Here is a 16624-nt window from a genome sequence, read left to right as displayed (position 1 = left end):
GGAATCGAACCCAGGGCCTCAGGCATGCAAGGCAAGCGCTCTACTACTGAGCCACCTTCCCAGCCCCGAAACTCTTATCTCCAATATGAGCCACCTAAAAGCCAGAAGCAGAGCTGTGGCCTAAGTGGTCTCTACCTACTAGCCTTGAACAAATAAGTTTAGGGATAGTGCCCAGACCTGAGTTAAAGCCACTGTACTGCTGCATGAGTGGACAGACAGACACACAGAGACTTACTTTGGAATCAATTATACATTTTCATTCATATTTTAATGTAATATAAAAATAAGACCTTCAGGAAGTCAGAAGACCTAGAGGAGTAATTTTTCTGGAAGAACTTAGGAGCAGTAGTCAGTCAACACGCCCTTAATCTTGGAGGTGGCACTGTCCACCCTCGACTGGACGTTCATCATAGCCTTGATCTGTGCATTTCCAGGCCTGACCTGTCCCTCAGCACATCCTTCTCTCCAGCCCACCCCAGTGCCTCCAAGTTCCTTTAATCTTGCTGTTCATTCTTTTTTCTTTTTTTTTCTGTTGGTTGTGGGGCTTGAACTCTGGGCCTGGGTGCTGTCCTTCAGCTCTTCAGCTCAAGGCTAGTGCTCTACTATTTGAGCCACAGTACCACTTCTGGTTTTCTGGTGGTTAATTGGAGATAAGAGTCTCACAGACTTTGCTTGCCCAGGCTGGCTTTGAACTAGGATCCTCAGATCTCAGCCTCCTGAGTAGCTAGGATTATAGGCGTAAGCCACCAGTGCCTGGCTTGCTATTCATTAATGATTATTTCCTGTCATCCACTCAAGGATGACAGCTTTTCTCCCACACTCAAGGTCCAGAGGAGAGAATGTCTAGTATGCAGGTTGTGTAGGAGTTGCCAAATCACTTATTATCTGACCAAAGGCTTCTTCTATCCTTCTTGTCAACTGCCCATATCGATTGTTCTGTATCGCCTGTATGGCCTTTTACTCTTTTGTCAAAAAAGCCAGTCTTGAACTGGCACCAATAATCCTAACTACTCAGGAGGCTGAAATCTGATGATCGCAGTTTGAAGTCAGCCTGTGCAGGTGAGTCTGGGGGAGTCTTACTCCAATTAAGTATCACAAAAGCCTGTGAATTAGAGCTGTGGCTCAAGTGGTAGAGTTAGCCTTGAGTAAAAAGGCTCAGGGTAAGTGTGCAGGTCCTGGGTTCAAGCCTCAGGGCCAGCACACATACACAAATGCCAGTCCTAACCAGACACCTGTGCTGATGCTGCTTGTAATCCTAGCTACCTACGAGTCTGAGATCCAAGTGTTGTGGTATAGAGGCCTGTCCCACTGCACCCACCCCTGGTTGAGATGAACTCTGGAGAACTTTTATGCCTGGGTTGGTCTTGAACTGTGATCCTCATCTCCACATCCCAAGTACGTAGAATTATAGGCTTGAGCCACTATACACATCTTCCTTCCTTTTTGTGCTAGTACTGGGGTTTGAACTCAGGGTCTCATGTTCACTGAGCTTTCTTGCTCACAAGTTGACATTTGGTGCTACGCCATGAGTCACACCTCTACCTCTCTCCCCTTTTTAAAATGGATATGGTCTTGCCATGTTGCCTAGGCTGTCCTCAAACTGAGGCTCAAGCTTCTCCCAGCTTGGCCTCCTGGGTGCTTGGGACTATGAGCTTACAGCGGTGCACCACCACATCCACTTTGAACCTGGAGAGGCTTTGGCGGTCTTCTGCCCTGTGCCCATAGCAGTGAGGCACATGAGGGAGGCGCCATCCCTGTCCAGCTCTGTAGGCGATACTCGGGAGTAATGAAGACAGCCTGTGTTGAGAAATTCTATGAATGAAATACAATTTGATTCAGCCTCTGGCTGAAGAATCTAAAATTTGATTGGTTTTTCAAGTGGGTCAGTGGCCCATAACCTGCCCTATAGATAGATACTGCTGAGCTAAGAGGGAGGTATAAATATGTATCACTTTAAAGAGGATTATAAACCCATGGACAGAAGTGATCGCCTGGAATGAGTAACAATAGCGAGGACTTAGGAAGGAGGGTGAGGGCTGAGCTGGGGATTTTCGAGCCCCGGGGAGTGCAGGCAGCCTGCCACAGTCCTGGCTCTGTAAACTGAGAAGTGCTGCTCTATTGAGTCAGACCTGGCCAGAAGCCCCATAGTCTACTAGTCTACTGTGTTCACGCCAGGGCCCTTGGGGGCCCAGCTGAGCCCAAGCTGTCCCGCTGCCGCTCAGCACACAGAGCTCAAGCTAGCAGCCGGCCCAGCCGGATGGCCGGGTTAACACTTCAATACCCCCCCAGTCAGTGTCTTCACTTCTAGGCGTCACAGGAAACAAGTACTTTTTGCTACAGTGAAAAGGGAAGCATCTAGCATTTAGGTGTGTGTATTCTACATTTACTGTGTCTACATTTGAGCTCCTGAGACCCTTAGGAAGGTTGTCCCTGTCACTCACCTGAACTCAGGGCCTCATGCTTGCTAGGCAGGCACTCTACAACTTGAGCCACATTCTAGCTCTTTTTTGCTTCAGTTATTTTTCATATAGTGTCTCACTTCTTTTGCCTCAGACCAGGATCCTACCACCAATCTCTCTCACTTTCTCAGTGGCTAGGATTATAGACATGACCCACCATCCTTAGCTCACTGCTGAGATAAGGTCTCCTTGATTGCCACTGCATTTCATCCACAAAGTAAGTGACATCTACCAAAGAAAGAAGCCTTCTTGTCAGTGAGTCACTTAAGTCTTTATGCTTCCTAAAGCTTAAAAGCTGTGAATTCTATTTTATTACAGGCAGAGTGCTACGTTTGCCAAATACAAGCTTGCTGAATAAATTAATCAGACAAATGAAAGGACACAAGTACCAATTTCTTTTTCTTTTGTCAGTCCTGGGGCCTGAACTCTGGGCCTAGGCACTGTCCCTCAGCTATTCAGCTCAAGACTAGCGCTCTACCACTTGAACCATAGCGCTACTTCTGGATTTTTCTGCTTATGTGGTGCTGAGGAATTGAACTCAGGGCCTCATGCACGCAAGCCAAGCACTCTACCACTGAGCAAAATATGTTGTGGTGACCTTTGGTTGCAGTTCCATCCTGGAAGGATTCAGGCTATGAGCAGAGCTCAGAGCAGGGCACAAATGTACTCCATTCCCTTTTTGAAGCATAAACTTTTTTTTCCAGTCTTGAGGCTTGAACTCAGGTCCTGGACACTGTCCCTGAACTTCTTTTTGCTTAATGCTAGCAATCTATCACTTGAGCAACAGCGCCTTTTCTATTTTTTTTTATTGGTCATGGGGCTTGAACTCTGGGCATGGGCGCTATCCCTGGGCTCTTCAGCTCAAGGTGAATGCTCTACTGCTTGAGCCAGAGTGCTACTTCCGGTTTTCTAGTGGTTTACTAGAGATAAGAGTCTCACAGACTTTCCTGCCCGGGCTGGCTTTGAACCCTGATCCTCAGATCTCAGCCTCCTGAATAGCTAGGATTACAGGCATGAGCCACTGGTGCCCGGCTCAGCCTTTTCTATTTATGTGGTACTGAGGTACTGAACCTAGGGCTTCATACATGCTAGGCAACCACTCTTCTACTAAGCCACATTTCCAGCCCTGAAGCATAAGCTTCTATATGGAGGTTTGCTGTCTTCACTCCAATATAGTCTATATTAAAGGAAATGCAAAACTTTTAGCTGCTCAATATTCAATGAATCAAAGCTTCCTTTGAGAAATTTCAAAATCTAAAAAATGTCCACGGAAAATACTTCAAATAATCACTTTCTGATGTAAATTAAAATCAGTAGAAATTAACAATTGCACAGCAGCTGCAAAAAAAAAAATTATATATACAAACTTGACTATTGGCTCAGAGTATTCAAAATACTTTCTCATGTTTCTTAAAATGAAGACCGAAACAATGACAGGCATTCAAGAGTAGATAAAATGCTCTGTGCACTAGGCTCCAGACTGCCTTTAAAGTTCCATGCCAGCTCCCAGGGAGCAGTGCAGGAGGGCCGGGCGGAGCAGTCCCTCCACTGAGATGCACGCATCATCCCAGGGCACTGTAAAGCCATTCAGGGCATCGCTGTGGCATTATGACTTGCTTTCTTCGGTCTCCTCTGGCACCGTTTCCCAGATTGGCTTTTTGATGTGTTCCGGCAACTGTTCTAAATGTGTCTAAAGAGGGAGACACAGACAAACTATAACACACTATGGATTTCAATGAACAGGCTGTGAATGGTAATTACTGATTTTTCAAGTCCTCTCGACTTGGGTTTATTTACTCCACTTACACTTACCTTTTATTTTTTGTGCATGCTGTCTCTGGGGCTTAAACTCAGGGCTTAGGTACTGTCTCTGAGGTTCTTGTTCAAGGCTAGTTAGTGCTCTACCACTTCCAGCTTTTTGGGTAGTTTAATGTAGATAAGGATCTCACAGGGGGGCTGGGAAGGTGGCTCAGTGGTAGAGCGCTTGCCTTGCATGCATGAGGCCCTGGGTTCGATTCCTCAGCACCACATAAGCAGAAAAAAAAAAAAAGCTGGAAGTGGCACTGTGGCTCAAGTGGTAGAGCGTTAGCCTTGAGCTGAATTGCTGAGGGACAGCACCCAGGCCCAGAGCTCAGGCCCCACGACTGGACCCAAAAAAAAAAAAAAAAGAATCTCACAGGGGCTGGGAAGGTAGCTCAGTGGTAGAGCGCTTGCCTTGCATGCCTTAGGCCCTGGGTTTGATTCCTCAGCACCACATAAGCAAAAAGAAAAAAGCCGGAAGTGGCGCTTGGCTCAAGTGAGGGACAGTGCCCAGGCACCCCACGTCCGAACCCAAAAGAAAAAAAGAATCTCACAAACTTTCCTGCCCTGGCTGGTTTTGGATCTTGATCCTTAGACCTCAGTCTCCTGAGTAGCTAGGATTACAGGCATGAGCCACCAGTGCCTGGCTCTTTTAGAATTCTGAAATGGGAAGAGGAATCTTGATGGCATACACACACACACCCCCACCTCTCCTCTCTCTGATCCTCAGGGATTTCCAGGTGAGACCACTCAATGTAGTCCCCAAGTCTAGACAAACAATAGGGAGAGAGACCTCAAAGGGGTCAGCAAGGACTCAGGCTGCATGGCAGGATTCTGTGGCACAGGGGGTGTGTGTGGGAGCTCACAACTCTATTCCAGTCTGCTGCCAGTCCTTCCTCCAGAGGTGGGCAGAGGCCAGCACCAGGCAGCAACCCCCAAACAATAGAGAGCCCTCTGAAGAGGGAAGCTCAAGCATACCTTTGTTACTTCCATGGCGACCCCTTCAGGTAAGTTCCGCTGAATGTATTCCAAGTAGACGTTGGCTGTGCATCCAGTGAGATGTTTTAACTAAAAGACCAACAACAAAATGGTCATGCTATGCTGATGAAGCAGAAATCCTTTAAAAAATTAAAACAAAAGTTTTGGTAAAAGTGGCAGAGCCTGTTCTAAGAAACTTCATACAGAAACTCAAGTGAGGGCTGGGAAGGTGGCTGAGTGGTAAGAGTACCTGCCTTGCATGCATAAGGCCCTGGGTTCGATTCCTCAGCACCACATAAGCAGAAAAATCCATTAGTGGCACTGTGGCTCAAATGGTAGAGCGCTAGCTCAGGGACAGTGCCCAGGCCCAGAGTTTAAGCCCCATGACCACCACCACCACCAACAACAAAAGCCTCAATTCTTTGACTGAACTAGATAAGGGATTAGGGAGAAGCCCTTTCCTCCCAGATGTGTCTACATCAGAGCCAGTGCTCTACAAACACAGCTGGCTAGCAGGAAAGCAAAGCAGGAGTCTTACAGGGTTTTGCAGAACAGCTCACATGAAAGGAAACAAAAAGATTAGATTATTAGGTAAAGTTAAAGATTTTCTGTATGCTCCCTGACAAGATGGTTGTCAGAAATGGGGAGATAAATTTTGAATGTTTCTTTTTCTTTCTGAGCTTTATGTAGCAGCATATGCCTATAATCTCAACACTTGGGAGGCTGAAGCAGAAAAACTGGCAGTTCAAGGACAGCATGGGCCACATAGCCATACTCTAGCTCAAAAATAAAAAATCCACCAAGCACTGGTGGCTCATGCTTAGTTACTCAGGACGCTGAGATCTGAGGATTGCGGTTCAAAGCCAGCACAGGCAGGAGAGTCCATGAGACTCTTATCTCCAATTAACCACCAGAAAACCAGAAGTGGCACCCTGACTCAAAGTGGTAGAGCTCTATCCTTGAGCTGAGGAGCACAGGGACAGTGTCCAGGCCCTGAGTTCAAGCCCTACAACCAACAACAATCAAAACAAAAAATCCAAACATCTTAGTCCCTATTATGTTTTTATTTCAAAAAATTCCTGAATGGGGCTGGGAAGGTGGCTCAATGGTAGAGCGCTTGCCTCACATGCATGAGGCGCTGGGTTCAATTCCTAAACACCACATAAATAGAAAAGGCTGAAAGTGGCATTGTGGCTCAAGTGGCAGAGGGCTAGCCTTGAGCTGAAGAGCACAGGGACAGCACCCAAGCCTAGAGTTCAAGCCCCATGACTAACCCCCGCCCCCCCCCTCAAAAAAAAATCCCTTAGAAGCTGGGCATTGGTAGCCCACACTTATAATCTAGCTACTCAGGATGCTGAGATCTGAGGATTGCAGTTGGAAGCCAGCACAGACAAGAAAATCTGTGAAACTTTTATTACCAATGAACTATCAGAAAACTGGAAGTGGCACTGTGGCTAAAAGTGGTAGAGGGCTAACCTTGAGCAAAAGAGCTCAGGGGTAGCGTGTAGGCCCTGAGTTCAAGCCCCACGACCATCACCACCAACAAAAAAACAGAAACAAAAAAAAGAGAAATCTAGACAACTGAAATAAACTTACCTCCAAACATCTATAAAGTGTTCTCATTTCATATTGAACTCTATGCTTCTTAAAAATATGCACTGATTTGAGAAGAGTAAATCGCTCTATTTTCCTTGGAGGTTCATGTCTGAAATTAATGTTAAATGATGTTAAAACTCTGAGTCACTGATATCAAAGCAAGATTCTACAACTTTGTAGGTTAGACTCACACTCAATTACAGGCATTAAGTGCCATTTACTGACTTCCATTCATCAGGACTGTCATTTGTAACCACTGCTGCACAAAATTCAGGCCAAAACAAACACTGCAGTCAGCCAATATGAACCTTTCCCACAAAGCCAAAACTGAGCATTGGCATGCAATTGTGCACGGGCTGGTGCTTTTACACCCTCAGGAACCAAATGTACTAACTGTGAGGAGTGCTAGCAGTGTAGGGGACGCTCATAATGTCTGCTATAATGTGTGTTGTTGGAGAAAAATTTATAGATACATTGATAATCACAAAACTATAGTCTGTCTTGGCAAACAGCGTGGCCTTGTGGTTTTGTTAGGAAGCTAGACACATAGCCCCAGTGGGCCTGATTGATACCAGAAAGTGCAGGTGACAATAGAGGAGCAGTTGGACTTTTCCCCAGAGGATGACAGAGCTTGATGGAGCTTGCCCCAGGTCAGTGGTGTTTCTTTGGCAGACTAAACAGTGGATGCAGGGGCAAAAGATCTAAAGAGAGTGTGTTCACCTGCCCTATCTCCCTGACACATGGAGACCTAAGATAGGTTGCTTGGGTCTCCTTATGTGAATGCAATGTCTAGAAAGGATCTTTTGCATATTCCTTGTTAAATATTTAGAAATTCTAATCCAGTGGAAGGGGTGAGATTTCTTAGGATAACACGATGAACTCTATGTCTACCAGTCATGACTGATTGCTTTCTATGGGCTCAGATCTTCCCAGAATGCTACCCATTTCCCAGTTCATCATACTAGCAGCAATAGGTCAGATTAGGAAAAGCTACACTTACACTTTAATAGAAATACCAAGTTCTTTAGCAGCAAGCACAGCAAAATATTCATAACTGTCCAATACAGCCTTATCGTGGCCTTTTACTAAGATTGACAGACGTTTATATAAGGTGTCCGGTTCATCAGAAATGGTGATCTAAAATCAAAGAGAGAAATGTGGGCTATGATTCCTCAAGTAGTTATCAGTAGCAAATTCAACTCATTATTGTTGCCTAGACAACTCAAGAATTTAGTAGAAATGCTGTGAAATATCTTCTGGTTGTTAACCCACACAATCACGTGCACATCTGCAAAACGACTTTTAGGGCAATCTACAAAATCACCAGTAGAATTCTCCAACTGAATAATTATTGACCTCCAGACTCACAGCGAGAAAGGTCTATTAATGAAAGCACGCTGGTCAGAAGACCTGGATTGAGAATTAAGGACACCGGGCATGCCTTATCATCCCATTACCCCCTCATCCCCACATATGCAAAACAGGGTGATAACTCTGTGCTACAGCTCACAGCTTTCTGTACTGAAACAAAGAAGGAAGCATGTATTAAAGTGCTCATAAACTGGTAAACAGCATCCTTCTCACACAAAGTTGAGTTCTTTCTATTCATCTTTTTTATAAGGCTTTATCATGTGCTTTACCTGTCTTAGCATATAAATTATGTCTAATTAAGATGTTCTGACTCCTGATTGCAGCTATAACTTCTACCTCTTCCACCCTAACACCTAAAGACCTTAGAAATAATGGGGTTGACATATCTGACTTTCTTCCAAGAGGTGAATTATCTTCATTGCATTCACCAATTAAACCCAGTAAATTATATTACTAATCCAATGATTCAGGGCTAAATTACTTTGTCCATGAAGAGATCTACTTAGTAACCAGGAAGTCAGTCATCTACTCTTAATTACTCCAAATAGGGCTGCTGGAAAAACAGAATATACTGAGCTCTTGTGTTAAAATTTGGGGGATAGTGAAGGGAAACCGAGCCCTGAGATGATGTGTTCTAGTCAATCCCTGTAGTTTAGGGTTGTTTTGTTTTGTGTCATGTGTAGGCTGAGCTTTGTGCATGCTATGGAAGTGCTCTACACCCCAGGGCCCTCACAGAGGTTTAAACACATATGAATTTGTCATAAATATTAAGAATCTGGAGTTTCCCCATAAAAATGTGGGTATCAGTTTAGTTTGAAGGATTTAAATACTCTAGCATCACTAGGTTTGATTTCCCATAATGGTGACAAGTAGCTAAATAGCAGAAAGGCAGCTCCTGCTTCTGACAAGCCTGGCACCTGAGTGGGAGACCAGCATTTGTATGCACTGTCATGAAAAAAAAAAAAAAAGACAGTGCCACGCTGTATGTAACACACCATTCTGGTGTCCATGCACATGGGCAGACTGCTTACGTATAGATGAATGTCTAGAAGGACTTATATCAAATTGTAAAAGGAGGTTTTTTTCTGCAGGTAGAAATGAAGAGTTTGGAACTTCTAAGGGTTTTTAGAACTACATGTCACAACTGGGCTACTGGGGTCAGTGCTGCTGCGCTGTCCCATATCTAGCTTGGGAGTCCTGTTACTGTGCTTGTGTTCCTTCTCTCTCTGAGCAACGAAGCACTGCCCAGCCCAGAGTCAATAGGTAAACATACTTGAAGGCTGTATTTTTTCCACAACGTAGCACTGAGAATTCTGCATCAATAATTATCATCACGACTCTGCAATTATGCTGCGCTAAAATCAAGAGACTGCTCATTCCCACAGTTGTTTGTAGTAAAAAATTTATTCTCTTCGAACTTACTTTGAGACCCTGAAGCACACAAGGACTTTATGGAAGATGCACATTGTGCATTTGCTGGTATTTCTGAACAACATTTTTTTTTTTGGGGGGCCGGTCGTGGGGCCTGAACTCTGGGCCTGGGCACTGTCCCTCAGCTCTTCAGCTCAAGGCTAGTGCTCTACCACTTGAGCCACAGCGCCACTTCCGGCTTTTTTCTTTTTGCTTATGTGGTGCTGAGGAATCGAACCCAGGGCCTTGAGCATGCAAGGCAAGCGCTCTACCATTGAGCCACCTCCCAGCCCATCTGAACAACATTTTTGAAAAAGCATTTGGGAAACAAGTCCAAATGAAAGAAGCTGTTGCTAATGTAACTCCCTAAGAGACAGGGAATACATACCATAGGCTTGGTCAAATCCTTTGGAACATCCATGTGTAGGTTTGAATACTGTACCCACTTCATATTGGCACTGGTACATGTGGACAGCAATGGAGAGGAAAAAAAAAGAGAAACCTAAATAATGCAACACAAACCCACTTATAGTTCAGTTAAGCTCAGATAGTTGTATACTTACAGAGACAAATCACCATTTCTGGTTGTACTGCTCTTAAAACTGTTTGTAGAAAAACTCCCACCCAAGCCCTTAAAAATAAAGGAGAGGACATGAATTAGAACAAAAATTGATTACCAAACCACTCATAGTTTCCACTAAAAAACAAAACAAAACAAAAAAAACACCAAAGGATGCACAATGCTCCAAATAAAGAAACATCTCATTATTTCAGAAAAAGACCATAGGGTAACTAAATTAAATTTCATTTAAGGATATGAGAAGACAGGGCTGGGAAGATGGCTCAGTGGTAGAGTGCTTGCCTTGCATGCATGAGGTCCTGGGTTCGATTCCTCTGCACCACATAAGCAAAAAGAAAAAAAAGCCGGAAGTGGCGCTGTGGCTCAAGTGGTAGAGCACTAGCCTTGAGTTGAAGAGCTGAGGGACAGCACCCAGGCCCAGAGTTCAGGCCCCATGACCGGACCCCTCCCCCCCCCCAAAAAAAAGAATATGAGAAGACAATGGTAAGAGTTGAAAATTAAAAAGCATTGTCAAATACCAGATTCTCAATCCTTACATTTAAAAATGAGCTATGAATTAAACATGTAGCTATTTAAAAAAAATCATAAGTGCCTTTTATTTTCCCATTGTTTTCAGAGTAATTGTACTTTAATACTTTTTGTACTTGAACACTTTTAAACAATATTGCATGGATGCATAATTTAAGCTATTAATGGAGCACCTATCTTTTTGGCTGGGGTAATTAGCTTAAAAATTAAAATACAGCACATGCTGGAAAATGTATCCATCTTATTACTATGCCTCAAACTACAATCTAACACCGCCAAATCCTTTCTTGTGAGCACCCCCTAGTGGAACTGGACTTTTTTTAGGAACCATAAATGATACTACAGAGATGTACCTTTGGCATCTACCTGCTTTTTCTTTAAGCTTTGAGATTTAAAAGTATAACACAAGGACTAGGAATGTGGCTTAGTGGTAGAGTGTAACATAAGCAAGTTTTTTTTTTTTGTTTTTTGTTTTTTTGTCGGTCGTGGGGCTTGAACTCTGGGCCTGGGCGCTGTCCCTCAGCTCTTCAGCTCAAGGCAAGCGCTCTACCACCTGAGCTACAGCGCCACTTCCGGTTTTCTGGTGGTTTATTGGAGATAGGAGTCTCACGGTCTCTCCTGCCCGGGCTGGCTTTGAACCGCGATCCTCAGATCTCAGCCTCCTGAGTAGCTAGGATTACAGGCGTGAGCCACCAGCGCCCGGCTAACATAAGCAAGTTTTACACACAAGAAAAATCCTTAAACTACAATAATATTGCTGGGCGCTGGTGGCTCCCACTTGTAATCTTAGCTACTCAGTAGACTTGGATCTGAGGATTGTGGTTTGAAGCCAGCCCAGGCAGAAAAGGCCCCGTGGATCCCTTATTTCCATTTAACCACTCAAAAACTAGAAGTGGATGGGGCTGGGAAGTTGGCTCAGTGGTAGAGCGCTTGCCTTGCATGCCTGAGGCCCTGGGTTCGATTCCTCAGCACCACATAAGCAAAAAGAAAAAAGCCGGAAAGTGGCGCTGTGGCTCAAGTGGTAGAGTGCTAGCCTTGAGCTGAAGAGCTGAGGGACAGCGCCCAGGCCCAGAGTTCAGGCCCCACAACCGGACCCCCCAAAAAAAAAAAAAAAAAAGAAAAAAGCCTGAAGTGGTGCTGTGGCTCAAGTGGTAGAGTGCTAGCCTTGAACTGAAGAGCTGAGGGACAGTGCTCAGGCCCAGAGTTCAGGCCCCACAACCGGACCCAAAAAAAAAACAAAAAAAAACCAGAAGTGGTGCTGTGGCTCAAGTGGTAGAGTGCTAGCCTTGAGCATAAAGAGGCTTAAGGACAGCGCCCAGGCTCTGAGTTCAAGCCTAACAATGCAAAGAAAAAAAAAAAGAAGAAGAAAAATACAATAATCTTTTTTTTTTTTGTCGGTCATGGGGCTTGAACTCTGGGCCTGGTGGGCACTGTCCCTCAGCTCTTCGGCTCAAGGTGAGCGCTCTACCACTTGAGCTACAGCGCCACTTCTGGTTTTCTAGTGGCTTATTGGAAATAAGAGTCTCAGGGACTTTCTTGCCCCAGCTGCTCTGAACCGAGATCCTCAGATCCTCAGCCTCCTGAGTAGCTAGGATTACAGGCGTGAGCCACCAGTGCCGGCTTACAATAATCTTTTCTGTGAAAGAATCATTGATGTTCAACCACCTCAGACAAGTTGGAAGATCTCCATTTTTCAGGAGAGAAAACTTTGTTCACTGGCTTTAGTTTTGCTCTTTGTCTCTGCTCTTGACTTTATGGATAAAAATGATGAAGCCTTTGATCTTAAAAAAATGTGTTCAGCTGGGCTCCAGTGGCTCATGCCTGTAATCTGAGACTTGAGGATCAGGGTTCAAAGGCAGCCCTGGCAGGAAATTTTGTGAGACTCTTACCTCCAATTAACCACCAGAAAACTGGAAGTGCTATAGCTCAAGTGTTAAGAGCATTTGTCTTGAGCTCAAGAGCTCAGGGACAATGCCCAGGCATAGAGTTCAAGCTCTATGACCAACCAAAAAAAAAAGAAAAAGAAAAAAAAAAGTGTCTATAATTGTATTTTATATAATGTTGGAGAATTCAGGTAAGACTTCCTTGAATTCATAAGACATAAAACAAAAAAAAGGTTGCAGAGCCGGGCGCCGGTAGCTCATGCCTGTAATCCTAGCTACTCAGGAGGCTGAGATCTGAGGATCTTGGTTCAAAGCCCAGGCAGGAAAGACCATGAGACTCTAATCTCCAGCAAACCACCAGAAAACTGGAAGTGGCGCTGTAGCTCAAGTGGTAGAGCACTCGCTTTGAGCTGAAGAGCTGAGGGACAGCACCCAAGCTCAGAGTTCAAGCTCCACAACCGACCAAAAAAAAAGTTGCAGAAAACCCAAAAGTAATTGCATCTAATGGACTTTACACTGAAAACTAATGATATTGAATAGATTTGGTGAATTAGTGGTTTTCTATTTGTAAAGGATTACAAGTTGTATAAAATGCATATTCTTAAATGATAAAAAGAATACAATGGGGGGCTGGGAAGGTGGCTCAGTGGTAGAGCGCTTGCCTTGCATTCATGCGGCCCTGGGTTCGATTCCTCAGCACCCCATAAGCAAAAAGAAAAAAGCCGGAAGTGGCACTGTGGCTTAAGTGGTAGAGCACTAGCCTTGAACTGAAGAGCCGAGGGACAGCAATCAGGCCCAGAGTTCAGGCCCCACGACCGGATCCCCCCTCCCTCCCCAAAAAAAGAATACAATGAAGATTTAAACAGATTAGCACAAGTGAAGAGAAAGAGAAAGAGCTGATGGTCACCTAAATATATTTTAAAAGTCTATGCTTAGTACTGTTCTTCTCTCTCTCCAAGTCGGAGGCAAAAGCTTTTCATGGGGAAAAAAGACAGGAAATCAGGCATGATAGAAGGTAGTAAAAGGTATGTGGCGTGATTCAGTTATAGAGTGCCAGCCAATGAGCAAAAGCATCCAGATAGCAAGTTTGAGTCCTGATCTCAGACCAAAAATAAATAAATGAATGAAAAAAATTCAACCTTACAGCTATCTGATTTTTCTTAAGCTTAGTGGTTCTCAAGCTGTTGTGGTGGACCTCTGGCACCAAGTCCTCAAGGCACTTTTGGGACTCTGGGATATAATGACATCAAGACTGTTGAAACATCTCTACTTCCATTCTGTCATCGACAGTGATGCTTCCCCAAGGCTGCACGCGAGGGGGAGACATAAAGCAAAGGATAGAATGTAGAACAGAAACAGGAAACTCTAGCTGTCTTTTATTAAGCCAGAAATTAAAGATATTTGCAAAAGTGGAAAACACTGCCACTGCTCACTGAAACTTTTCATTTAGGAAGTAATTTCTAGAAAAACATGAAGACATTATTATTATTATTATTATTATATTTTTGTCATGGGGCTTGAACTCTAGTCCTGGGATCTGTCTCTGAGCTCTACAGCTCAGGGTTAGCACTCTACCACTTGAGGCACAGCGCCACTTCCGGCTTTTTCTGTGTATGGTGCTGAGGAATGGGACTCAGGGACTCGTTCATGCGAGGCAAGCGCTCTACCACGGAGCCACCTTCCCAGCCCAATGAGTATTATTTTCTTTTTCTTTTTTTGTCGGTCGTGGGGCTTGATCTCTGGGCCTGGGCGCTGTCCCTGTGCTCTTCAGCTCGAGGCTTGAGCCACAGCGCCACTGCCGGTTTTTTCTAGTGGTTTATTGGAGCTGAGCGTCTCACGGGCTTTCCTGCCCCGGCTGGCTTTGAACCGCGATCCTGAGATCTCAGCCTCCTGAGTAGCCACCGGCACCCGGCCCTGTTTTAATTTTCTAAAAATTAAACACGATAGTTGAAATTGACACACACACACAAATCAAAAGAATTTTGGAGTCCTTATCCTCCAGGCGAGTGCTATGCTCCCCGGAGGAGGACTTCCGCACTCAGCCCTGGGACTGCGGCGAGGTCCCGGATGTAGGGAAAGCTTTGCTTCCCGGAGGAGGAGGACTTCCGTCACTCACACCTTTGACAGCGCGGTGTCCCGGATGTCGGGAGGCAATCTCCTCCTAGTTCCGCGGAGGGCGCCCAAGTCCCGCGCGGGCTCAGCCCCGAGCTGCTGGTCTTTTAAAGCGGGGATCTGGAACATTCCAGCCCAGCCTTTGCCCTGCGTCCTTACTTTAACCAGCCAGCCCCCTTCGCCTCAGCTTCGAAACAGCCCAAGTAAGAAGTAGGGGGTGCCAACGAGACTCAGCAACAGCTCTGCCCGTCTGTCCCCCCACGCGTCCTTCCTCAAGCGACCGCTCACCTGCCTCAGGTGCCGGGACACAGCACCAAGAGCTACGCGCGCCGCCATCTTGCCGCCCTGACCTCTCCGGACCACTTCCGGGGTCGCAGCGACGCCATCGGACGATAGAGTTGGGCGGAGAGAGTGTATCCTCGTGTTCCGGCACGGAAACAACCATAGAGACGTGAGTCCTCCACATTTGGAGTGAGTGGACACCCGGCTCGAGGCCTGTCCTGGACCAGGTTGCTTCAGCTGTTTGAGTTCCAGCCATGTTTTCAAACATAACAAATCATGCTTCAGGAGGAGGGACATAGCTCCCGCCACCTTTGAATCCAAATCCTAAACCCTGACCTTATTGAGATGTAAGTTATGGTTTCCGTAACTTTCTTTGCTGTTGGAGTTCTTGTGCTCCAGCTCTCTTGTGTATCTCTGCCCTACCGATCTTCTTGAGGCAGTTCCTCACGTTACCTAACATGTGAGAATTCGCAACGGCTGCCTTTACGAGCCAAAGGTTATTTTCTCTGGTTGTTAATGGCCATCATAATTTAATTCCAAGTCCAACAACGGCTTATAACTGCATTTGTTGAAATACAACTCCTCCCCGTTTGTGCAAACAGTTCTATTTCAGTAGAGTGCTTTCACATACGCAATTTAACATGATGGAAAACTCTTTTTACCTTTCTAGAATCCATACATAGACTGAGAGTCCATGGAATTCAGAATTGACCTTAGGTAGTCCTAAGCCTTAGGTGTGTGTCTTTCTCAGACACACACAGTAGTGGAACTGGATCAGTTTAGACACCCTCCCATCCCACCCCATTTGTTCTTTCAAGACACCGATTTCCTCAAAGTAAAGGAATCATAGAGCCATCTTTCCCCTCTGCTCCTGCCCCATGGATAATATTGAATGGCGCCTGGTACAGGGTGATTCATGGGGAATGACCAAGAATAAATGAATAATAGTACTGTACAACTAGAAGCTGACTTTAAGTTTAAAACACTGCAGGACTGGATGTAGCTCAGTGGCAAAGTGCTTGCCTAGTAAGTGCAATGTCCTGGATTCGATCCCCAGTACCAAGAAAGAAAAGACCAAAAAAAAAAATACAGTTTAAAAAAACAACACTGCATAAATAAATACACACTGTTACTAGAATGGCCAATTAAAAAAAAATTTTCTTGCCAGGTGCCAGTGGCTCACACCTGTAATCCTAGCTATTCAGGAGGCTGAGATCTGAGGATCTGAGGATCACAGTTCAAAGCCAGCTTGGGCAGGAAAGTCCATGAGACTCTTATCTCCAATAAACCACTAGAAAACAGGAAGTGGCACTGTGGCTCAAATGGTAGAGCACTGGCTTTGAGCTGAAGAGCGCAGGGACAGTGCCCAAGCCCAGAGTTCAAGCCCCACAACCCACCAAAAAAAAAAAAAAAAGAAGTCCTTTGCTTCTTAAGTCCTGTTTACTTTGTCATATCTTGTGTTTTGATTTTAGCATTTGCGTATCAGTGAGACCATGTGCCATTTGTCTCTCTGATCTTCGCTTATTTCACTCAGCATGATTTGTTCTAGTTCCATCCATTTCCCTATGAATGCCATTATTTAGATCTTTCTAATGGCTGTGTAATATTCCATTGTACATAGGCAC

General features: G+C 45.0%; 1 protein-coding gene across 1 annotated transcript; it reads right to left on the bottom strand.

The window, feature by feature from the left end:
• Positions 1-3838: 3838 nt before the first annotated feature.
• On the bottom strand, positions 3839-15093 carry Mrps10 (mitochondrial ribosomal protein S10). Its single transcript, XM_042672095.1, has 7 exons — positions 15006-15093; positions 10178-10245; positions 10003-10072; positions 7834-7970; positions 6834-6942; positions 5238-5327; positions 3839-4149 (listed from the first exon to the last, which is right to left on the bottom strand). Exons 1-7 carry the CDS (start codon positions 15051-15053, stop codon positions 4066-4068), a joined length of 606 nt encoding a protein of 201 aa, XP_042528029.1. The 5' UTR covers positions 15054-15093; the 3' UTR covers positions 3839-4065.
• Between the last annotated feature and the right edge of the window lie 1531 nt (positions 15094-16624).

This window comes from Dipodomys spectabilis, unplaced genomic scaffold, assembly GCF_019054845.1.
Source record: "Dipodomys spectabilis isolate Male_0828 unplaced genomic scaffold, ASM1905484v1 ptg000669l, whole genome shotgun sequence".
NCBI lineage: Eukaryota > Metazoa > Chordata > Mammalia > Rodentia > Heteromyidae > Dipodomys > Dipodomys spectabilis.
Note: the sequence above shows the minus strand (reverse complement) of the source record. Positions and strands in the feature narration are given on the sequence as shown.

Coding starts and splice junctions, on each gene's coding strand:
- Mrps10 (XM_042672095.1), bottom strand. CDS start 15,053: ATGGCGGCGCGCGTAGCTCTTGGTGCTGTGTCCCGGCACCTGAGGCAG. Junction 10,246..15,005: donor TGTCCCGGCACCTGAGGCAG/GTGAGCGGTCGC, acceptor TTTATTTTTAAG/GGCTTGGGTGGGAGTTTTTC. Junction 10,073..10,177: donor AGAAATGGTGATTTGTCTCT/GTAAGTATACAA, acceptor CACATGTACCAG/TGCCAATATGAAGTGGGTAC.